This window comes from Papilio machaon, chromosome 13, assembly GCF_912999745.1.
Source record: "Papilio machaon chromosome 13, ilPapMach1.1, whole genome shotgun sequence".
In the NCBI taxonomy this organism is placed as follows: domain Eukaryota; kingdom Metazoa; phylum Arthropoda; class Insecta; order Lepidoptera; family Papilionidae; genus Papilio; species Papilio machaon.
In genome coordinates, this window is record NC_059998.1 from 2,981,392 (window position 1) to 3,007,486 (window position 26,095).

Genomic DNA, 26,095 nt, shown 5'->3' on the forward strand with positions numbered 1-26,095 from the left:
TCTTGGGTCAGTCGGTTAACTAATACCACATATATAAATTGTGCAAAGATACAATAAAGCATGATTTTATATTTTAAGCCCCAGATAAATACCTCTGTCTAAGGATCAAAGACTAAACGGAAGTAAGAATTGCATATTACTAGAAATGTTAAAAAAGTTTTTTTGGCAGACTTTCTAAAACACGTCGCAAATTATATGTTTCGCGTTCCAGTTAAAACCTGCTTTCGATCTTTATAGTTGCTTACAGTTGGACAGACTCAAGAGTTATTGCAATAATATACAATCCCCTTCTTAACAGTCATTAGAAACAAAGATTTATCGACTAAATGTTTGGTTACTATGACTTACTTATTAAAATATATCTAGGACTACATCTGGTTCTGACTAGAAAGAACCACAGAAAAAACTAGACATAAAGTGTTGCGATTTATCATCCAAAAAATTAATTAATTACCCAAAAAAAACTTATTTTCAAACAGTATTCTTTCTGGAAATACAAATTTCATAATAAGTCCTCGAGAATTCGTAGTTCAAGCTGATCATCACACTGCCGACTCGCCCGGCATATTAATGTAAAAAGTTGTAGTAGCACTGAATGTGCTAACGTGGCTTTACCTATTTTGAGTGTAATTTCAGCGGGATGCGGCGTGCGGGGCGGCGCTACGTTGTGTGTGAGCAGTATGTTCTGTGGCTTGAGATCACGGTGAACGATGCCCTTGGCGTGTATGGCACGCATCGCCTCGGCCAGCTGCCGCAGGAATAGGCGGATTGTGCCCTCGCTCAGCAGCCGGTTGGCCTGCAGGTAATCTGCCAGGTCTCCGCCGTTGCAGTACTGACGAAAGTTAATAAAATGGTCAATGTAGTAGATGATACAAAGGTGTCCTGTTTAAACTAATCTCATTCATGAGTTGCAATTTTTTCAACTATTTGGTACTTTAAATAGGTACCTCTAAACATAAGAACGTTACATTTTTGTCAGTAGGAAAATAAAAATAACATGAACAAAGTATATTTCCTAAACATATTTTTGAAGCAAAATTAATATTTGGCATTATTGAACAAACCTTCAATATCAAAATATCAAAACGGCAATCTATCACCGCATAATTATCTACACAGTCATCTAGCTGACTCGATCATTGTGTCAATGTTACCGTGCTGATATCACCCGCGTCAACAATACTTCTATAAATTTCGAGATAAGAGATATTCGCAATTGATTCCGATAAAATAAAAACTGCATCCTGTTTTGATGGATTCATCATCAAATTTCGATGAAATACACGTATGAGCGTGAGAAGAATTTGGAAAATTTACAATGTAAATGACAATGACCCTTATTTAGAAGAAAAGGCATAAGGCAACTACCTGAGTTAGCAAAAGTATGCATATATCGATTATTAAACAATGCGTCGACTGGATAAACAAAACAGAGATGACTTGCTCGATATGATTCGTTTGTTTTAGCTACTGTATATATGCTCGTTTTAATTTAACTATCAGTCGAGGTGCGTTGAAGGCGAGCATTACAGTGGCGTAGGATTCAGCTATTGTACACGTGTACTATAAATAATCTTTTGAGGTGTATGACGCTATAGTCAATAGACAATTGTGTACGTAATGTAAAACATCTCATATGGCGCATAGTTATTCGCTCGCCCCATATATTTTCTCGTTTACGCGGAGTCTTTATCGAGTTTGATTCGCGATAAGCTGCGCCATGCCGTCGGTAATCTTATCAATGAGTGATAATAGTTGTAGTTGTCAGTGAGTTACGGGCGCCGCGCTCCGATGGTCCTTGTCCGCGACAGGTAACTCCTGATTCCCGTCCGTTTGCGCAATCTGTGGCCATGAAACAGAAACATTTCTTCTTGCTCTTGTTGGGAATTCTTGCGTAAGTATTTTTATGTTTTGCTGTTCAGTTCTCCTTTGAATAAGGAAGAAGTTTTTATCTTACATTTAATTACACAAGCAATACTCACTGAAATATTTTAAAATAAATAATTGCTACAAAATTTGTAGCAAAATTGTATTACAAACTTGTAACTTGGATAAATTGCAGTAAATAAGCTAATATTTTATGAATATTATGAATTATCTAACATCTACTCCGTAATTAATATTTATTAAATAATACGTAACTGAAAAACTAATCAGTAAGGATATTTAACACATATTATAATATTGCTTCTACCATTCATATTCAAGACCTTGGATTTCTAATATTATGATATAATTTTTATTACATTTATAGCTATATAACGTTTTTGTAATTTAAAAGTCAAATTCTAAATATTAACTACACATTAATAAATAATTCAATATTTATGAAAGTTATCGTTACAATAATTTCTAAGATTGTGTTCTTCGGCTACGCCCTTGCAGTTATCGCCATCTTTATCACTGTACTTAGCAATTTTACGTCAGGTCGTTACGATAAAAACAAAAAGTACTTATTGGTTACGGTCACATGTTTTAATGTATTGAAATCAATTTCCAGGGCTAACGTTGCGGCCGCGCAAAATGGAGAGTTACACATACCTCTGGAGAGTGATAATCAATTTCCTCCAGAAGAACATGCAGAAACAGTCGACAGCCCTATAGAAGGCAGCGGCGATGGAGTTGTTAGTGAACCAGCGGACACGACCACCGAAATTCACCTGATACCGAAAATAGAAGACGTAAAATCACCAGTGCTCTTAGACAATGAAACGGAATCTTCAACTTCCGAATCGAGCATTTCTCCGACACCTGAAACAGTCGATGCTTGTCCAAAACCGTGTGTATGCAATATAGAAGGCGCCACTAATAACTTCATCGTGGATTGTTCAGGCTATGGACTGACGGAGTTTCCAAAACTTTTAGATCCAAAAACTACCACCTTGAACTTGCAGAATAATAAGCTCACTGAGATTCCCAAGGAAATATCAGCCTTGAAAAACTTAAAAGTGCTAAACGCGAATAACAATCAGATAATGGAATTGGCACCTGGTGTAAGTATCAAAAAATTAGTTTAACATCATAATATAAAGATGAAAATAATAAAAATCTTCTGAAATTATTATTATCAATGGAAATTTACAAACGAGGCATATCATTCCAACGTTTAATTAATTTTAATATTAATCTTCAATTATATTATGAACTTTTCCAATTACAATTACTTCTAAGTACGTTTATAATTTTCGTTTCCGGTCAAAGACAAAAGTTATTAGTAGTTAGTTAACCTAGATATTACGTTTTTTTGTAAATATTGAATAAGCGTTACTTGACCACGATCGCACCTGATGAAGTGATGATGTGGCGTAAAGATGGTGCGCACGCTTTAATTTTTATGCGGTTTTTTAATACATACACGATTTTTTCCTTTCAGTCAGTCAGCGAGCTTCCTCAGTTAGTCACACTGAAGCTCGCCAACAATCGGCTTATTGAATACCCTAGAGATTTGAAGAATAGTCTTGTCCTAACTAAATTAGAAGAATTGGACTTGGGAGGAAACGACATGAGAACTGTAAGTAACGCGTATAGCAAACTTATTAATCTTTTAAAATTAATAAGTGATTATAATATTTTGAAATATGTTATTTCAGAACCTGGGAACTGAAGTATTTTTACAATTTAAAGCTTTAAAAAAATTAACTCTAGCGACATCCACTCCAGAACTACTGGATGGACTTTGTGCAGCTTACAAGGAAACTTTAGAGACCGTGTGCACTGGAAGTTGTGACACGAAAACATATGACTGTCCGGATACGCCTCAAAATATAGAAGAAGATTTAATTGAAGCCACATTGCCTGGAATGATCGCTTTTAATGTGGGAGTCGTAGACGGTGATGATGATCCTAATATTGAAAATCCAAACAATGATGCCAATGCCACTACGGAGAAACCAGCGGAAATGCCAGTATCGTCTCAAACGACAGGTACATCGAGTGTCGCCGAGTCCACCACTACTACGCAAAAAACTCAACCCGCTGGAGAATTTTCATTACGTGCAGCAGTGAACAAAGAACCAGCCGAACAGGTGGTTTCTAATTCTATTGTTGAAAAACCAAAGGAAGACGCTAAAGCGACTACAAGCGCGACAGAAGTTAAAATAGGGGCCAAAACTGAAAGCAGTAAGACTGGTGGTGTCGATAAAAGCGTGATTGGAATAATTGTAGCCGGCATGATCATCGTTGTAGCTGTTGTAACTATAAAAAAGAACTGGAGTTCGATCAGAAAACGTTTCGGCTCATCGCCTAGACCACCGAATAATCGAACCGAAGCTACTACGAACGGCACATCACCGGAGGAAGTTCCGTTACAGGACAAGTCTCCTGTTTAAGTAACCCAGTATACTGTATGATATTTGTATAAATGGTTTCGATCTGATTGATGTCATTTGAACTTGGACAACATATTTCACAGAAAGACGAAATTATTAAAATGTGATTACGTCATAATCACATTTTAATGACGTTATATTTGTAGAGTGATATATGCGAGGTAAAAAAACTAGAATAAGATTTACTAAGGTAGCATAAAATATGTAAATAAATGTATACAGTAATGCTTCAATAATATACATACCTTCATTTTGTACAATTAAAATAAAATTATGTTTTCATAATAAACTTTTAGAGTTATTTTTAGTCCTCTAAACAATTGTAGGTAACCATAGCGATTGTTCTTTTCTTCAACATTGTATGTAATGAAGAAGTGTTATTATTAAGACTTTATTATCACGATTCATAGATACTTGTTTTAAAGTTGTAAACATTAGAGAAATCTGTCAGGAATTTAAAATTAACTTGGGCATTACAAACACCTGCGTATAAACTACACCGTGTATATATGATGAGTTTAAAAATAAACTTTGTAACGGTACTACATAAAGTGAAATTGAATGTTCATTCCGAATTGTATCACAAAATAAAAGTACCAGAATTAGAACTGCATCCAATAAGGTTTATTTTTTCTGCCAGTAATTTAATGAGTAAAAAAGGTTCTTGACATTACACTTAGCGGGTCTCAAGAATTGAGACAGTTATTTAAATCAGTTTTTTTTCTTTAATTAAAACTGATATTTCGTAAATCTATATATATAAAAGAAAGTCGTGTTAGTTACACTATTTATAACTCAAGAACGGCTGAATCTATTTGACTAAAAATTGGTGGGCAGGTAGCTTAGAACCAGGAAACGGACATAGGATAATTTTTACCCCGTTTTCTATTTTTTTTTATTCCGCGCGGACGAAGTCGCGGGTAGTTAAGAATAAAAAACGTAATGGCTAACAACCAAGTAGGATGAATGTTTATTAGTTGGAAATTTATTTGAAACCAAAAGACATACGCTTGGGAATCAATCAGACTTGAAAGCAAATATTCCTTGTTTATAAAAACTATGTACGTATGTATATATCAACATTTTTTGCAACTCCTTTTTAGAGTAGTAAACAATGAAAGTTAGCGATACAAACCGCAAGCTAAGTACGGATGCGCGCCTCGCTGGCTATACCTGGCCGTGCCCGCCTGACCGCGACAACCTGCGTCGTTCCGTTAGGCGCTTTCCGCGCTATTAAAATGAACGCCCCTTACTAACCACTTCCGACAACATTATGCTTCGGTTAACCGTACGCTTTTCTGTCCATTACATCCTACAAGCCATCACTTTACGAAACGGATTTACAAAGAAAAACTTGTGACAGAATAGAAATCAAGAAAACAATGCTGTACGCCAGCGTCCTTAGGGATATTTGATGAAGCACAACTTGTGCAAACAAGCTGTTTTTTGTTGTGTTTATTCAGCAAACTGTTTATCCATATATGTGGGGACAATTTCTTGATAATATTAAAAGAAATATTATCGGTTTTTAAATAATCTTTATAATCTTGTTAAAAAATGTGTTAAGTATGCTAGCGGTGTAAATAAAAAAATTTAAGCCCAAAGACAATGTCAGTGACTCCAGCTTTGGAGGAGTGGCCGCTAATTCTCAGTTCACTGCGTAGCAATAAATTCATGCGTTGGAATGAGCGACGCATTTGCAGCCGTGCATTGTTTATTGACGCGTTTTAAGATATGATGAGTGCATTGCTCCCATACCACAAATATAACATTATAACGCGAATTTTTTGAATACTATTGCAAATTATTACTTTACTTTTCTATTTTTAAAACCCAAATTCAGCTGTTTTTGTTATTATCCGCAAGAAATTTCATTAATTTGTTGCATAATGATGACTATGCCAAATTGTTATAAGGCAAGTTTATATACATTCACGATGTTGATGCTTTTCATGTTGTGCCGTTCTGATGTTGACCTATTTACAGAGTAAAAACTATGTCTATTGTCTATAGTAAAAACATGACTCGAAAACTGATAGCGTTACGTGCCAATGTTTTTACAAATTTATAACAGATATTTTATTAAACTTCTTAAGTCAAGTCAAATTACTATTGAATCAAAAAGCAAGTTTTAAAATAGAACAAACTTTATCATGAAGATTAGTTTGCCAGTTACTTGGAATGCATCGTCATTCTTTTGCATTTTTTTTTAACTAGAAGTGTATATGCGTCAATTTTCCCTCACCCTCTTTTGCACTTGTTGTTTGTAGGCCGCTATACTTCGTATCTATCGCTTTGTAATGCACCGCGTAAATCACGTCGAAGTGAGAGTGGCCTGTGCCGTGGGGAGTTATCATTACCCACCGCAGATAATAATGATATAGTTCCTTTGTAATATTGTTATTCTCTTTATTTTTGCTTCAAACTTATATACGATTATAATATATTTTTAACATTAACGCATGACAGTAACATGTTGTCGATACAAAATATGATTCTCTTATGGTAAACATTTTTAAGCAGTTTAGGTAAGACTACTATTGTGGGTTAAATTGTTTAAACTTTCGTGAGACATCATAATTAATTAATTAAGAAACGGCTTAACTCACGTTTTGATCGTCCGGTGGCGGCACCGACTAGTTTCGGACCCATCGGGGGTCCATCTTCAGGGCGAGTGTTCAATTCGAGGACTTCGCGGTCGCGTCGCGTCTCGCACTGCGGGCCATAGCGCGTAGCGCGCGGCTCGAGGGGGCGGCGGGCGCGGGGGGCGCGGTGGCCGTTGCGTGCGTCGGCGACGGCGATGTCGACGAGTTCAAAATTGACGAGTCACTGTTGTTGTTAACATTAAACGGGGCGCAAAACGTACTGACGATGTCCGACACGTATTCAACACCATCTTCGTTGTTCTTCTGCTTCGGTCGTTGTTCGGAAACTAGTCGGTGCCGCCACCGGACGATCAAAACGTGAGTTAAGCCGTTTCTTAATTAATTAACTATTGTGGGTTGTTTATTTGTGGGCGTTAATATAAAATAGATAACATATTTGAAAATATTTTTGTCGTTTATTGCCTTCTCAGCTTAATAAACCGTTGTTTTGTAGAGAATAATAAGAAGTTATAAGTTGGCGCTGAGATTTTACTCTGTGAGTTTATAACGGATTCAAACCGAACGGGACTTTATGTGTTGGTACGAAAAATCCCGATGCGATAGTGGTTGTCTGGCTCTAAGTATAGTGGGCACCACAGACCTGAGCATGTATGAGAGATGTTATATTTAATATTTGTTATTTCATTCATCAGCGTAACGTAAATTATTTTTTCAAAGGATATCCCCTTGTGGCCACCATAAAAGCAATAATATTTCATCGCAATGTTACTTAATTCTGCGTTAAATTGATTTATCAACTTCCTTAGCATACCACAACACTAAATTAAACGAATATAAACGTCGTCGGAAACTGTTGAAAACGTCAACAAGAAACAGTAATGTTGATAGTTTTTATTACAAACAGGAAAAAATATCTCGATATTGTCTTGAATTGATCATTGAATTTTGAAATCCTGAAAGTTTAAAGATAACAACGAACGCATAAAAATATTTCTTCGTGTTTGAGGTTCGTTCGTGTTCCATATAAGAAAGTCAGCACTTGTACTTGATATTTTTCAGTCAATTAAGAAACAGTCAGGCTCTTTGTTCTAAATGGTTTATATCTTGTTTCATAACATTAGATAACTACGGATTTTATGAAAAAGGTACGTAAGTTTCTAGTCGTCTAGTATTACAGCATACTACATGTATTATATTGTCAATAATGATAAAATGCAAAAGTTATTTATGTGTTGTGTAAAATTAAACATCATTATAACAATGTTCCTTCCCTCTAATAGCATTGTCTGTTGGAGTTCGCATTATCATTATTTCTTTATCGTATTTTGAATCGATGGCAATGAAATGAATGGATACTTCCATTAAACTGTCAGCAAATACATTGAAACTTATGAGATAAAATAAAAAAATAATAAATGGTTAAATTAAATGTGAACGTACAAATGAACTATCAGTGTTAAGATAATATTAAGTTATTTGGATGTAAATTTAAAGTTTTCGTGAGCTTGAATCTTAAAGTCTATTATGGACTATCTGTTGTTTTTTTTTTTGTAAACTTATATAAACGCTTACTTATACAAAGCGCTTGTAAATAGATATAGAGAATGGATAGTTATAGCTTTAATTCCACGAGTGTACGTTAACGGTGCGGATACTGCTTTTTAATGTGTGTGCCATCAACAGAGTAATTGCTCGCCAGTACATCAATAAGTGAGCGTAATGCATGTTGCTGTGAATTAATGAACGAGTATTTATTCAAAGAAACCTATCAATATGTACAAGAGAATCATTTCATAATTATGTTTATATTATATTATAAATATATTTTATTTTAATGTCTTCATAGTAATGAATTATATCATCCGTCTCTTTACAAGGAAAGTAAAGTAATTACTTTCATTAAATTAATTACTTTACTTTATAAATCAAGAGTAAATTTAATGTGCTTGTGTATTAAAAAGTATCTAAGGTTAATTAAATTTCATACTCCAGAACATTTCATTTATGGTACTTATTGTGTAAAACTTAAGCTATCTAATTGACCGTAATCTCTCTTAAAAAGTACAAGATTAGATGGTTTGAAGGTATATCCGGAATGGCTCAACGAATCTTGATGAAATTTGGCACAGATATAGAACATACTCTGGAAGAACACATAGGCTGCTTATTACGTTATTTTTTTAATCCTGCGCGGACGGTGTCACGGGCGACAGCTAGTTACCAATAATTATTACGAAACCAAATTACGTGTTCGATTTCATGGTATATGATTAAAGTTTCGACCTAATGATCTAGATTACAATTTACATAAAAGAGTTTAATACACGTGTCATAAATGGAGCATCGTTCCCGCTAAACGAAGCCCTGGTTCGCTCCAAGGCCCGCACGTGCAGCGATCAGGGCTTGACAACCGCGCTCTCCATTAATTCGCCCACGAGGTCGGCAGCTGTTCACTATGTTCGTACGCTTTGTATATTGTATATGTAATTATTACATAAAGTATACTATTTTTACACCCAACAAGATAATAGAAGTAAATTTCTTATTGCTGTCATTGAGATCGTAGAAAATAATCTTGTATATGAAGGCAGCTAATGGACGTTTAAAAAAGTAGTAAAAATATGAAATAGTGACGTCAATATATTGACCAAACAATGAAATATGACCCGACATTAGTTATATACCATTTTTGAAATATTCATTGTTTATCTTTTTTTAAAAAGTGCAATGAATCATGAATTTCACTTTCATATTATTTTCATTAATTTCTTTACAAACGGGTGTTACTAACGCCGACTCAGAGTGTTACGTAGCATATCTTGGTGGATATTTAGTTGAGAAACCTTCACTGAGTTGTCATTTAACGGCTGAGTACGGCAATATATATATAAATATTAAATTCACAACTGCCAATCCTACCCCCACTTTGACTCGTCTCGCGCGCGTATCGTCTGACGAAATCATCAGCACGATTTGCAAATGCAACGACCACTCCCCGTAATTAAAGTTTGAATCAAACAGAAAATGCACTATTACATATATATTTCATATAAATGCAAGTAGATGTTGTTACATGTTTTGAATTAAAAGAGTAAATGTTTAAGTATTGTCTGACAATGTTTATGATATTCATACACTCTTTCCTTTCTTTGAACATGTTAAAAAAGGAAGAAAGAATTTAAAAATGCAAATAAAACAAACCAATAATACAAATAAAAAACAACCGAGTTCTTTAGATGTTACAGTTTGGATTGATGATCCTAGTAGTTTTGGGTCTTGTAAAAAAGCATTTCTTTATATTGGAACAAATAAATAAATTTCGCTCATTGACGCACAAATAAACAAAAACAATAATGGTATATTTAAATTAAGTTATTTTGGTGTAGTAAATATTCTATATAGTGTATAAAAAATTTACAAAAAAAATTACTGCGTCATGTCAATTACTTTGCCTGGTGGGATATAGTGCCAATGAACTTTCTTTAGATTTGGCTAAAACGTAGGCGAGCAGTTTTAGTTTTTACGCAACAAAAACACCCGACTGAGGACTACTTCGTTCAAATGCCCTTGGACATATTCTAATAATAATTCCGTACATTTTTTGTACAGCGTTGAAGTGGTCTTTAAATTAAAGATTTAATATTTTTTATATTCAAATTATGTAATCCGTATAATATTCTTTTAGTGTATTTTGTAGAAGAAAAATAAATATACCCTAAAACTGTTTAGGTAGGTAATCATTAAATTACTCTTAACGTGGCAGAGTTTGTTTCCGCTCCAGCGTGTGACTTGCCCTTATCTCGATATCATACTGTTTACATATAAACTTACAGATAGATATATGAATATGCGAACGTGTAACCAGACTTTATCTAGAACACGTTCCAACACTAGGTTACGAGGGGCTTTATTCAATTACGTTATGTAATTTTAAAATGGGACTAGCATTTGATCCGGACATGCTTACGCGTTTAATCGGTTGTTATCGATAAAAGACGACGGATTACGTAAATAATGTTTCAACTACCAAGAAAAGCTATCTTAACGGTCAAAGTACAACACTGGGAGCCCTATGTTAAATAAAGAATCTTACGAGTAAAGGACTGGTTTAATAATAATCGTTTAGGCTCACAAATAGGAGTTGCAGCTTTTGGATGAATCTGGTCCAACGTGTCAATGCAGAAGGAAGCAGTATTTATTCTATTTTTATTCCAAATTTATTTTCCACCTTTAATTTTCATATCTGCGAAGCTAGAATGTAGTAAGAATGATCAACACTGAGCTGGATTTCAATGACTAGCTATCTCATATTATTTACTTACACCTATGAAAGTAGGTTATACAAACCTGTAAATTTGTGTCAACTTTACTCGGTAGTGACAATCAAACATGCAAACGGTTTTTGTAACTAATTTTTTTTCCACGAGATGATTAACAACGCTCCAGTTCTGATCACCTTAACGAAATCGCTTAATTTCATGCTACGTTTTAGATAACAGAAAGAAAGTTTACACACTACAAAAACAAAAAAAAATAACTATCGTAGCAGATATCAGACAAATCCGACAGATCTCTAGAGTATGTGTTAGGTAAGCCTGTAAAATAAGGTATAAATTCAAAGAGTTAAGCAGAAAATTATTCAAAGGATGAATAAATCATAACTACAAATTACTAACAAATAACATTTCGTAGCAACAAGGACATACGAATTATTTAACATGTTATCACTTCAAATTTTACGCAGTATCTACTATGTATATTTATATAATCATGTTTTAGTGTAGAAAAGATTGGTCGTATCGCAAATAAAGCTACATCGAGTATAAATAGCTATGAATTAAAATCGCTGTGGTATTTTTAAATAATTTACCAAGCACGTATCCTGTTTAAAATTGCTGTAATATAGTACTAGTACTGTAATACTACTAAATAATAAAGTGTGTAGTCTAACTTCAATAAAATTTCCAATTTACGATTTCATTATGATTGCCAGGAAATAAGACCGGAGCTAATGACAGTCAATCTTCTAATCGTGTAGGTAATAACATACATTATTATATAAATAATAAATACGCAAGCACATAGAGATAACATTTACTAAACACAATTTATAGAGAATATGAAAAACCTTTTTTTATCCAATAACATAAAATTAAAATTCCCAGACGGTACACACTACGCATTAGACTAGAGGCCCTTTAAAAACAAGTAAATATATATCTTCATATCAGACACAACTGCGTAATTCGACCTATCAGATATTTTGTTTATGTCTCACCTATGGCGCATTGGATCCTCAAGTATTGTATGAGGCTAAACTTTCATATGCGCATTAATAGTGATATATATTTATATATATTGTATATTATCGGAAGCATGTAGTGTAAACACAATGAGACAGTTTGCACGAGCGAGCGATACACGTGTTTATTTCGCGCCACGTGGCGATGATTCTTGTAATACTACTGAGACGAAAGTAAAGTAGTCGAATAAATGAATTGCGATGATCTAAAATAGAGTTACTGCTTCAATTATTTTGTAATAATACTGTAATACACATGAATAAATTATAACATTCCTATAATTTTAAGAAGAAATCCAATAAATGTATTCTATATCGGATTACATAAAAGTAAATTGCTGTTTTAAAGGTATGTAAAATTCAAGAAACCTAATTTTTTAATGTTTTTAGTTTTTTCTTTAAAGGGTTTTTTATCGGTCAATAGCTCTTATGATTGATTCAGAAAAGGTTTAGCAAGTAATTGATAGCAAATTACGGTTTGATGATACCGCATCGGCAAATAAGTTTGAAGTGCTTTGTGATAAGAATTCCTTTTAATGGTATCATCGTTTTCACAAACATGAGATACTTTACCATCACGCGAGACTTTGTAACACTAATCGTGGGTTTCTGAGACCGCAATCCCCGTTTAAAAAATAACATTATCTCTGTTTTTTCACAGATAATAAGAAAGATGACAATATGTTTTATACCGATATTATGACCTCGGAAACCAACGGTTAGTGCCTTATAATAATAGAGTAAAGTAATTAATAAGGAATTTTAAACAATTTTTATATTAAAACGCTTTTAACCGACCTCAAAAAGGAGGAGATCGTCAATTCGTCCGTATGTTTTTGTCTTAATTTGAATTAATGTTTGTCTTGTAATTTATTTAATAAGCACATCTATCTGGGATCGTTAGCGGTCGAGAAGCGCGGCGTATAAAGGTTAGTGGGGCAGAACGTTGACACAGACGCGATACAGCAGACAGGCGAGAATTAACTGATAAAACGATTTACATTGCTTTATTCGTTTATCTACGATACTGGTTTTTCGCATATATCATTGACCTATTACGACATTACACCTCGCAAACTACGCAGTACGGACACGCGGGCTGAATAAAGCTGGTTTTATCTCGGCCGTCGAATTATTTCGATAATACACACCGCTCGCTATATTCACGCACTGTCTGCGTGATAATCTTTAATAGAACTCAATAGTTTACTTTTTGTCCCTTCTGTTGGAATGGGAGCATACTGGAATTACAATGAAATTGGCAATATTTTGTGAGCCAACGTAGTATTTAATTGAGTATTTAACTTGATTGAGTTAAACAATTAAAAGGAACATCTAACACCTCCTTATATTTACAAATACAGTTATTAAAAATATGATTCAAACTAACAAATAACTTTAGCTTTATGCATGTAAACTGGATTTTGTTTCTATTTTAAGATAACAAAGGCATAAAAACGTATAATTTATTGGAGGTAGCATTTGTTGCCAGCAAATAGAATAAAGCCATCTTGTTGAATTTAGCATCAATTCGGACCGCGTGGATCTAATTTTGACCTTGCCGTGTATGATTACAACACTCGTTCTATACACGGAAACGTTTGGCGCGGCCGAAAGAACACTTCTATTTTTGTTATAACAAGCATCGCGGCGATGCAATTTGCTCGGTGGTTATAAAGTTAAGAGACACGTGAGAACGTCTCATATGCTCATAAAATAAAAAACAAGACTGGTTTCCAACAAGTCATCGCGATATACGATAGCGCTGAACTGCGGCATTGTTTCCGTGTGAAATCACATATGGTACACAAGTCTCGGTGAATTAAAACTGTTATTCAACAACCATATCTCGTGCATAGTAACAAATATCCATATCAATTTGACCTAAGAAGAGTTTGTTTTAAATATACTATTGCGTAACTTCTTCGTACTTCCGATAGTATTGAGATATGAATAAATTACCAAGAAACGCAATATAAAGTTTCACGATCAGCTTATTTATATCAATAGTCAATAGTCTGCAAAAGATAATGACCTTTGGTTATTCGACTTACTCAGCAGGTTTTGACTTTAATTCAAAAAATAATTAATCGAAAAATATAGTGACTCATTATTGGTAGTCGTTTATATTCATACAAGACACATTGTTATCTGTGTAGGTATGTACAAAATTAACATATAGCGTTATTTAGTCGACCTAATAAAGTCGGTTATCATTGTTGGATTAAGTGCAAGGGCACCAGGTTACGGACGCGCTGTCGACGCCCACCAATACCTCTGCTATTTCCTTTGTAATTAGTTAAATAAACGACAAACGACTAACGTTTGCATTGTATTCTAATTTAACATCACCTTCTTGACTATATCAAGCTTATTACAATGAATTAAAATAACCGTCGACTTGTAGGATTTTTATTAGAGCTAAAGCTTCCGCAAAACTCGGCCGTTGGTAAACAAATCTTATGCAAATGACCGACGTCTGTCTTTAAATATTTACTTATGATTTTTTCACGTTTTATAATGTTATGAGCGGAATAATATATTTTGAAAAAACTTTAAAGACAACAGTTGTAATGTCCTATTAGCAGCATTTTCAAGGTCGATAAATTAAGGAAATCTTACCAGTGAAAAACGGACATCAAGTGCAATTGAAATGTAAATTGTCAAGCAAAATAAACGATTTTGAAAAAGAAAAAGTTTGTTGACGACCATTCAATTGCCCTGGTATTTACTATTCGTGTATTCTTCGTTGCGATTTCTCTTAATATTGCCATAATTCAGCATATCACGATTTATAGAAATTTAATAATTTTTTTCATTAACAGTTACACGACAGATATTAATTAACATAATATTGATAATGCGATGGCTAAATCATATATGTTCAATATCAATACGTTTTCTTTGTTTACCTACTACGTAGTATCGAGACACTTATGTTTGCGAATGTATCGACCACGTGTTTAATACATCAAAGCTCGAATACAGGAAGACGTCAACTACTGAATATATTTTTTTTTTACTTTATCACTACTTAATATTAATATTTTTTGCTGTTAAAATGTTTTTAGTGACAATACTATTTAAATTTCCTACAAAATCCTTGGTTTACTATGCTTCCTATATAAACTTTGTATTTCGAAATTAGTTCCGTTAAAAATATTATAGGGTGTTTGGTGTCTTGTAGTCATCATTGAATAATAATCAAGAAGTCGTGCTATTATGTTGGTGGTGTTTGTTTAGAAGTAATTTTGAAATATTTAGCTATAATTATTTAGTTTATATTATGTTTTATTTTAAGATATTCCTCCCAAGTAGGGTTGGCGACAGGCAGGTAACCGACGGTAAAAAAAAATTTAAGGTTTATAAAACCTTGTGTGCCGACCCGTGAATGGGATAAGGCCAGGGAGATGATGAAGTAGTGCTATTATGCAATACGACACCACTTGCTTATTGCTAAATTGTGTTATTAGTTTAGCATAAAGCAAGTGATACATTATATTAAATTACGCAGTACCCTAATGTGTATTTGAACTAAAGTAGTGATTTATTGTTTTACTTACCTCCATAACAACGTAGACATATGCGGGACTGTCCATGCAGTCGTGCATAGCGACGAGGTTGGTGTGATGCAGCGCTGTCAGCTCGCGTAGAATCTTGATCTCCTTAACTAGGATCTCCGATGCCTTTTGTATGCCCTTCTTCGTAACCACCTTGACGGCCACCGACTGCGACGGGTTCTATTCAATGAAAACAATGCGTTTAAACTTTTTGAATATATATATCGCATTAATTATTTACAGCAATTAAAGCAAACAAACTAAAGTATTTATTACTTATTTAAAAAAATATAGTGCTTTATTAGAATATGACCTTTTAAACTATGTAAATAAACATAAATGTGAAGTCTTATTTTTAAAATTAAAAAACGTGTTTTAAGTTTGTTTAGGTATATAAATAAATTTGCCAGAATTTTAAACAAGCGCCAAAAAGAAAGAAAGATCGACGTTAGTTAAAAATCGTAAGGTATTGTTAACGTGAGAATAAAGGACACCGACCACGACTGCGTCCTCCTTGAAAAAGACAATTTATAGTAATAAATAGTTGCTACTAACGTCTTTGAACTGGAAGATTAAGTATTTTTATTTTGCATGTTCCAAGTGGTGTTCATTAATTTCCTAAGTCATTTTAGCTAAAAGATAAAGTTCCGGAAACCAGTTGAGTATAAAAAATTCAGAAAGCAAAATCGCAATGCGGCGAACACCTCGCGTTAAGAATGACGTCACCGTGACGTAACAGAGAAGGACCAAGGGCATTAAATACGATCAGCATTTTCCTAATCGCCTGGGACACGCGATCTTCAACACTTTATGTATTCAAACCAAACAACAATAATGTATATTGTTCAATAAAAAGTTGCATACAGTAGAGTTGATGATGTCTATTGGATGTGCGTGATGAATAATGATTTGTGACATTTAATCAACTCTGCACGTGTTGCATTTCTTTGTATTAAATTGTAGATTTATCATAATTATAGACATGACGACATATTAGTACCTACATAGTACCTTTAATGTAGCAGTATATTTATGTGAATATCGTCATATTTTTTGTCGATCCCTCATTGTATAACAAGATATAATATCCCGGATAACTATATAGGATAGTTTTATTCGTTTTTAAAAGTTTTTCGGAAAAGGTTATTTTCAAAATGATATTTTATAACTCTTAAGTCAAATTTCATCATATTATTTTTAAAATTACTCACACAACTATGATATGGTGGAAATATGTAATAAAAGAAGTAGTACAACTGTACAATTGTTGCAATAAGTTGTGTAACAATAAAAGTTGCATTTCAAATGATATAAGAATACTTGCGGTTCTAATTATTAATGGGTAAGGCTATAACAAAATACTGAAGTAGATAAAATATTTAGTATCAAAATCATTTACTGTAAATTATTATATATTTTAAAGAGAAGGGCAATTCTAGACTAGGCAAGTTCCTAGAATTCTATCTGAGTAGGAAAACTACGCACAGTTGGTTTTTCTTTGCAATTAACTGAATCATTACTTACGGTTACTTTCGCAAGCAGCAGATCAAGATAGCATTAAAGTGAAATCGGAGTTCACTTTAGAACGAAACGAAACGCACTTACTTCAAAACAATTATGATACGCGTAACAAAACATACATTTTGTACAGTAAAATCAAATTATACATTTACCGTGGGCTCCGGATACCAAAATCTCTGTATAAAACATATCGTCATCTCCGGCATTATCTTTGCTGAAACAGAAATTTTGGTATCGGGAACTCACGGTAACTTTTGTACACGTTTTTAGGTTATTAGATTATAAAGAAAAGGAAGAAATCAACTAAACTAAGTTGAACTTTAGTCTTAATAATTTTCTGAAATACATAAGTTGAACTTTCTCCTTATTTCGCCCATTTCATAGGTTGTCTATCTTATATATTTATATCAAATAAATTAAATATTTTACTTTTAGTAAATACTTTTATTACAGGTGTACGAGGCTTAAGTATGAGAGAGTAAATCAACAGAATTCGTGATTCGAATGTGAATGGCGTGACGCAGTCTACAATATATGCCATGATTTGCATTTTGCATATAACATTCGCGTCGTCGCCAACGTATAAAATATATCTCGATGCTTATATATACGGATTAACCCACTTTACGACTTCACTGAGTTTTACATGAGTTTTATATGAATACATCAACTAAATATGTTTAAGAGGTGAACATTTTCATGGACATTTTATATGTTCAATTATTTTAGATACATATTATCTTATTCCACTTGACAACACGAGCGCTTTGTATTTTTAAGAAGGTACATGATATTAAACGACAAACAGAACTAATTACTAAAGCTTGGCGACAAATACAATCGTAGCGAGTGTAGTACGTAAGTTCATATGCAACCGTAGCCAGTTACCTATTGCCAGTGTCTACGTGCGTCAATTTACGTCATTCTGGAAGACATCTCATTATTACATAAACAAAACTCGCGTCATTTACGTATTGATCTGATAAAACTAATTGCTAAATCAAACGTTACATGGTAGGATTTACATACAACAAAACTTTCTTTTTCATAAATTTACGTGATTACAATTTCTCGATAAATTGCCACCGATATTACTAAAACGAATAAAGTAGTACGAACAAAAAAGTGTAGTTAATACAATAAAAACCGACGACTACGTGACTCATATGAACAAGAAATTCTACTCTCTTATAATTACACGAATATACATATAATCTGAGGACGAGTAACAATGAGTCAGCGTAGATACACCTATACATACTTAAGTAACGTAGAAAAGGCAACTTTTTATATCTTAAGCAGTATAAAAAACTTGCTAAGAAGTCAATGTACCAAAATGTAAAACTTCGTTGTCCATTTAATTATTATATAAAGATTCGGTATATTAACGTATGTACCTAATGATACCTCGGTAGTGTTTTAAGATAACCAAGTTATTTACATGTTACAACTTTCGGACAGAGGTTTTAATAATCATATTATTGCAATGCCTTCTTGATAAAATATTTCCTTATTAGGCTTATGAAAGGTTTAGCTTTAGTCTTTCTGCTGTGAAAGAATAACTATAGCGAAGCGAAATTTATAATATTAAATTTATCTTATAGTTTTACATGTATTTAAATCTATTCTTTGTGAATAAATAAATAAGAAAAAGGGAATAAATACGTGCATAAAATGTGTATGCTTTGATGCAAGATGCTGTCGGATAAGATGAGAGATTGTTTCCAAAGTGTACGGAAACGTAACAAACAAACGCTGATGTTTCCCAAATCGTTCAATAACATGTTGACGTTGTAAGCTCGATGTTTTCATAAACATATTTTAACTTACGGCCAAACCCGATCCTTAAGACCTATCCGAATGTTTTGATTACTTTTTACTGTGGAGAGCATAAAGAAATTGATAATAGCTCTGTCAATTAAAAATACCTTAGATAAGTAAATATCGTTAAAAATCTATTATTAGGTTAGGCTGTTAGAAAACAAGCAGTGCGAACAGGAAACCTTTCCGATACATGCGATAAGAACATAAAACTCAAACCAGTAACACATATGAAGCAAATATGGATACTTTTATTCCTATTACATCTGTAATAGGAATAAAAGTATCCATATACGATATCTATCGTGAGCATGAACTAATTCGAAAACAAAGAGTCACAAAAATGATGAAGCCGAAATAAGAAGAATAAAGATACATTTTATAAAGAAATTTTACGAAATAGCTAGCAATGTATCCGTTACCATTATGACAAACAAAAACCAAGTGAACCATTTATTTCTGTCCGTGTCCCTATAGCAAATAGATTTATGTTTAACCTAACAGTATGCAATATTTAGCACAAAGGACATACAAAGCTTCACTTTGATTTAGCACCGGGGGCCCGGTGGTGCGCCGGCGCTGGGCTAACATTAGCCCGCCCTACATACCGTAGGCTCGCCACTCGCCTCGTGCCGCCATCGCCTCTACCAATCGACCTGATTTCAACATGCGCCCTCATACTGCATGCCTGTTGCTTCAGCCTTTAAACATGCACATCATTTTTGTACTCATTTTTTATAGTAAATAAATAACATTTATTTTGTTAAAGGTATGGTATAAGACTTAAATTCCTTTCCACTCATAATTTAAACTACAATTCAAGGTATTTCTTTATACCAGTAGATAAAAAGACACCGCAGATAGCATAAACAAAGGTTTATCTTTTCTAGACAGCTCTGGTCACAAAGAGACTAAACTATGCGCATAACATAAAACCACGCTGCCTTATAAAGTAATACTACGTTAATCCTAAAAGGAAGGTATATAATAACAAAATAAATTGTCGCAATCTTCACGTACAATTCTTACGCTAGTTATATCTGTAATGAATATTACTTAATTGCAGGCAGCTGGTACTTATAATTATTTTATTCATTTAGACTAGATTAAACAGTAAATATGATTTAACCAACGTAGCTGCCTACAGTTTACTATTCCTGTGTTTTTTTCATCTTAAATAGAAAGATGACGCTCCACGACGAAGTTTCCATACAAAAATATACCAAAGTTATAGCAATTTAAAAATGCGTCTCTAAACTCGATATCGAAGTGGAGCCGATGGCTGACGTGGCTGGGCCAAATAAGAAAATTTGCGAGAAAGCATTCGAAGCGTCTTCGATAAAATGTAATACAAAACATTTCTACAGCGGTACTCGTTATAGGAGGATCACATACTATGGAAGGCATTGGGAAAGGCCTATGTCCAGCAGTGGGCAGACAAAGACTGAATATGATGATTCGTTATAGATAGTGCATCGGAAAAAACCTTTAAATTATTCTTCAACGTCACTCGAATTATTTTACAACCTTTTGAAATACAATAATAAAATAAATATTAACTCAGCTTAAACGATGTTTGCGACTATAGTCAAAAAGTAAAACATGTTATTTAAAACCGTTAAAGATTGTACGAAGTATGTTGCAGGTTGCACTACGCATTACGCTCGACTTCCAACCTTACTCCATGAGCCTTATAAAGATATCTAACGGTAGTGTTATGGTTATAATCTTGTATGGATGCCAGTTCTTTCTTGAAATAAATTTAAACACGACAACAATGATAACGAGCGTATAAGCGTGATAACATGCAAATTAGGTTTAAGGCAAAATTGGACACTGCGTATTAATGTCTGTTGGCCTTGAGATGTGCGGAGCATGTCGCATATTGTTCTGCAATATATTGTATCACGAGCCGGGAACAAAAGGTTTGAAACCGAACCCGCTACCAACCGGAAAACGGTGCACATTCTAGACTTACAGGCGCCTTTGTCACGTCCTCGTAATATTAACTAAGTACAACAAGTCTTACTATCAATGGCATGATTCAGTTTACATTTAAATAAAAAAACCAATAAATAATGGTTTTTCATTGTTGCTATTGATATAGTGAACAGGGCATCTAGTTTTCAACTAACAGTCAACTATATAAACAATACTGCTTTCCACAGTATGGAAACGTAAAATACTTTGTAAAGAACAATTATGAGATGTTAGAAAATTAAAAAAAAAACTAGATACAAGATCGAATCAGCATTTGTTCGTGTTTCAATTAATCTTTGAGCTAGCGCCACACCTTTATCATAAAAGGAGGTCAGTAAAAACAAGCGGGTTCACCAACGAGTTGTAAAGCAATTCGCTTAAACCTTGGCAAAAGTATATAGCGAATGTATTTTTCGCAGCGAATATGAAGAATATTTTATTGTATCTACAATATTTATTCAGTATATATTTAATACACGACATGAACTCATCGTAAGGACGTACGTACTTAAATATTATATTTTCCACATCACTTTCGTTATTATAATTACTAGAGGAAAACTTATTTTACCTTCATCCTAATTTTGCAAAGAAATTCATGAACCTACTAATTAACGCAAAAAGCTTTTTTTTAATAATGATGAGCTAGTAGCGACTCCTTGAGGTGAACGAACTTTTATTTTGAATGTTTACAAGATTGATCAGTTGCATAGTTCTCGCAGGTATACGTGGGCACTATATACGATGTATTTGTAATAAATTTAATCCATCGAATTCTCATAGAAAATGCGTTAAACCGACTTCCAAATGTCTTCATAAATGTCGATCATTTATTTAACGGTCGTCAGTCATTAATTACATTTTTATGTACAAGAAAACGTTTTAATTGATTGTGAGTCAATGGACTTGACAGAAATAACTTAAAACTGGAATAAGTACAGCTGTGCGGATGACGGACCTGCTTGGTAAAGCGTGCATTGTGTATCCAACGATTCTTTCTCACTTTTGTAGTCGACATACAAAAGGAGGCAAACATTAAGTGGGGCGTTGACTCACTGCACTGTCTAGCTAACACGAACTTGATTGGCTTATTAAGCAAGTGCCAGTTAAACTACACATTTTGGATGTTCTAATTTCCTGGGATCACATAGTTTTTATGCCTTATAATAGAACTTCCATTTTTAATGACGATAATCTCGGCGATAAATACGGTACTTTTCGTCATTGGAAGCCACCATGTTATCACACACATGCTTTGTATTTATGTTTTTTGTCACTTCAATAATGTGTTAGTTTGTCATCACTATCTTTATATACATTATAAGTTCATTGGTCTTTGTTTTCCACATTTTGCATGTATAAATTTACGACATAAAAAAACTTCTTCAAACTACGCTTCATATATATGTTTCACTGTAAAAACATTTCTGTTTCAACTTCTATTTTATCTGTTTATCTCATTTTTGTGTTATTGATGCCTTAATGCATACTCTTTTTGTGAACTCTAGCATACTCTATGGTATAGTGAGAAGCATAATTAACTTTTAAATTAACAATGGTATAAATTTTATTATGTTTCAAGGTCAACATCAACCTCTTAAAATACCATGCTGTGAAGTACCCAGATAAAGTGGTACTGTTTAACCACAATTTCAGATGGTATTAAATTGTATTTTATTAACAAAAAACAGTACCCATGTAGTACATCTTTTTTAAACATGTTCCATGGCACTAATTTTTTTTTCTTTTTCAGAATAAAGTGACCACATGCTGATTGTCTACTCTAGTTGTGATTTCAAGTTATTCTAAAATGCATCTTAAAAGTATAGATGTTTTAGATGTCAGCACTGACAACCAGCATACAAATAACAACATCTAAAACCAGCCTTATGATCTTCTATGCATAATAATTACTGTAAAACTCATTGTCTCGACAATGTTACGTAGAATCTCTCAAGTAGAAAAGGGAAATAGAACTTTCGGACATAACTAACTTTTCTTTGGCGCAATGATTAATATATTCAACGCAAAAACAAATTTTCATATGAAAATGAACTGCCAAGTGATATGAATCTGAATGCGTCAAGTATATTTACAAGTTCTTTCTATAATCGCATGAAAGAATTTAAGAGGACAATGACAATATGGTTTGAAATTAATCTTGTAAAATTAAATTTTCAAGACTCAATAAATAATTTAAAAAAAAAACGAAAAAAAAGCAATGTGTTAAGAGTATTTAGCAATCTTGGGAATAATTTGATGTAGTGTTCATGCAAAATAGTTAAGATTAGATTGTTCAAATAATGTTTGTAATATGTACTTTTGTTATATTTGTTATTTGAATGTTTTGATTTATATTAGTAAGTTAACATACTATGTGCATAAACGAGACTATATATTTGTGTATAACCTTCCATTGAAACAATCATTTGGTTCTGGTTCAAATTTATTTTAAGAGATCTCTCACGAAGATACTTGTTGAAAAATAGAGTAATATATAAGTTAAAGAAATGAGTGTCCACAAATAAATATTCGATCCATCTTGATGCAAAAATGGTAAAAGTAATTTAGCGAAATCGTTCAATTTGAATTTTCGTTGGCAGATGAGACATCATCGTATGACATTTTAATGCCACCCACGGTCGAGGCAAACAAATCAATGGTGAACGGAGTAGTAGCATTTTAATAGTAATTTGATTAGAAAAACAACATAAGGAACGCATGAAAAACAAAAACAATAGCAAGCGAAAATAAACAATGAGATAAAATCATAAGTGCGTACCCTTCTCTTCCTTCCTTTGTACACCATGGCAAAGGCTCCGTGCCCAATTATATCTTGTTTGGTGAATTCATATTCACCAACTTGAATAACTTCCATTTTCACCAATTTTCCTTTAACCACAGACATTTTCAGTTTTTATTTATATACACTTGTACTCGAGGACAAAAAAGATCGATACTATAATTTTGGAAAACTCTGTTAGGGAACTTGACTAAGCGCTACATTCTGATTTGTGCTCATAATCACTTCCTGCAAGTTTCCATCTATAGTTTTGTTCTCACTAGCACTAATATATCATTGTAACAGTGCCAAAACACAACACACAATGAACGCAAAATGTAGAAAAGTGATTTTATTTTGTGTTGTGTTTGATTTTGCGAAGTAAAGACTGTATTGCCATATAATATTTTTCTAACAATATTGCCACAATCAAATTCGTTACATTTTTAATTAGTAGATTTCAAGAATTCTACCAAATAGCAATAATGTTTTATTTCAAATAAAATAATTATCATTAAATTTTATTACTCGCTTTCTACGATAACTCGATTTTCGATATTCTTTCAAGGTCTTTAATGGAGACAATCAGCGTGTTTGGAAAAAGGAACTATTTTTAATTGTTAATCGAATACTTTTCAAAAGCCTGACAATGGTATAAAAGTAAAGTCTAATTCTTGTATACTCTTATGTAGTCTCAAATTTGTGATAATTGAAGTTTATTTTAATTTCTACCAAAAAACGTTAAACCATTCACTGTGACCAAGTCTATGACACGGTAATAATAATACCGTGAGTGAGAGAGATACAGTTATACCCAATTCCTGTGACGTGACAAATACAGGGATAACTATCTTCTGTCCCTTTCTGCGTACCAGGCTTTGGGGTTTGTTTGGAACAAAGGTTGTCCCCTACAAACAACCTAGGTTGTCCCTAACAAAGTTTGACATTCGTGTTATTTTTCGAAAATTGTGAGTACTTAGTCGCTGTAATTGTGTAAAAATATTTTGATATTTCAGTTTTAGTTAGGTAAAGTTTATAAAACATGGTATACTGCTGTATTGTTGGATGTAAAAGCCGTAGTGAGCGAAAAGAGGAAAACATAACCTTTCACTCGTAAGTACTGTAACTACGCACCTATTCAAATGTATTCATACAAAATAAGGAAGAAAATACAAAATAGTTGTTCTTTACAGTCTTTGTAATAACTAATATGTTAAAATACGTGTAAAATCAGCTAAAATAAAATCGTATTTTTCGAACATTATGCGCCCAAACGCAGATGTCATTTGTGTCAAATAATATACTGTGGATCTGGGAAACAAGCGGCCATATTAAACTTCTTTTCAAATTGGTTGGTTATTACCCGTAAAAATAATACCACCATCTTGTTGTAAAAATTACCCTGAATTTAGGGGAAATAAAGTATAGTATTTGTAATGTATATAAATGAAACAATTCACATTTTTTATACTATTTTCAACAGATTTCAAAATGAGTAGTTTTTAATTCTGGTATATGCTGTGTTTTTTATTGATACTTTCTATATCCCGTTGATTTTAAAGAGTATATTTTTTAATTTGTCCCATGTAAATTTTATCGAAATCGGTTACTTAATTTCTTAGAAAGTACAATCAAAATAGTTAAATATTAAGTAGTTTTACATATAGTGTTCACTGTAATGATATACAGAATAATTTAAAATTATATGACTTTAATATTGGTATGTTTTTTGTAGCTTTTTAAGAAGACTTCGGGCTTCGTGCATATTGAAGAAAAACAGGACATCGTTTGAATGCTGGTCTAATGGACCTAAGACTGAAGAGATGCCGCGCTTTGTTGAAGCGGTACGCCGGAAAAAAATATCGGGAAATTCTTTTTTTGGAGTCACTCAAGACATCCTAGATTAAGGCAGCCGCCGATATTGACATGGACCTCGTTCGTGCTGCGATAGACAACTGGCCGCGCAGATTGAAGGCCTGTATTCAAAATCACGGAGGTCATTTTGAATAAACTTTAGTGTCATAAGAATCTTTGTTTTGTTAAGTTCATTTTGGTATATAAATGGTCACATAATGAATAAACTTGTTTCAATTATTTTATATTAAACATGTGACAGAATTTATGACCTGACTAAGTATTACTAAAAAATCTGTTTACCTAATCTTAGTCACATAAACAAAAATTACGCATTGTTT

The 26,095-nt window shown here is 33.2% G+C and overlaps 2 protein-coding genes across 2 annotated transcripts in view; one reads left to right on the plus strand and one right to left on the minus strand.

Annotated features, from left to right (window-relative positions):
* Nucleotides 1-24,262, minus strand: part of LOC106717803 (serine/threonine-protein kinase unc-51) — a 37,769-nt gene extending 13,507 nt beyond the window's left edge. Inside the window, exons 1-3 of the mRNA XM_045680798.1 lie at nucleotides 23,901-24,262; nucleotides 15,800-15,976; nucleotides 616-832 (exon numbers count right to left, since the gene is read on the minus strand). Coding sequence (XP_045536754.1) covers nucleotides 616-832; nucleotides 15,800-15,976; nucleotides 23,901-24,026 — 520 coding nt within the window. The 5' untranslated portion in view covers nucleotides 24,027-24,262. The remainder of the gene's footprint in view (nucleotides 1-615; nucleotides 833-15,799; nucleotides 15,977-23,900) is intronic.
* On the plus strand, nucleotides 1,622-4,567 carry LOC106717788. Its single transcript, XM_014511705.2, has 4 exons — nucleotides 1,622-1,894; nucleotides 2,501-2,993; nucleotides 3,374-3,511; nucleotides 3,591-4,567. Exons 1-4 carry the CDS (start codon nucleotides 1,851-1,853, stop codon nucleotides 4,326-4,328), a joined length of 1,413 nt encoding a protein of 470 aa, XP_014367191.2. The 5' UTR covers nucleotides 1,622-1,850; the 3' UTR covers nucleotides 4,329-4,567.
* Nucleotides 24,263-26,095: the final 1,833 nt, after the last annotated feature.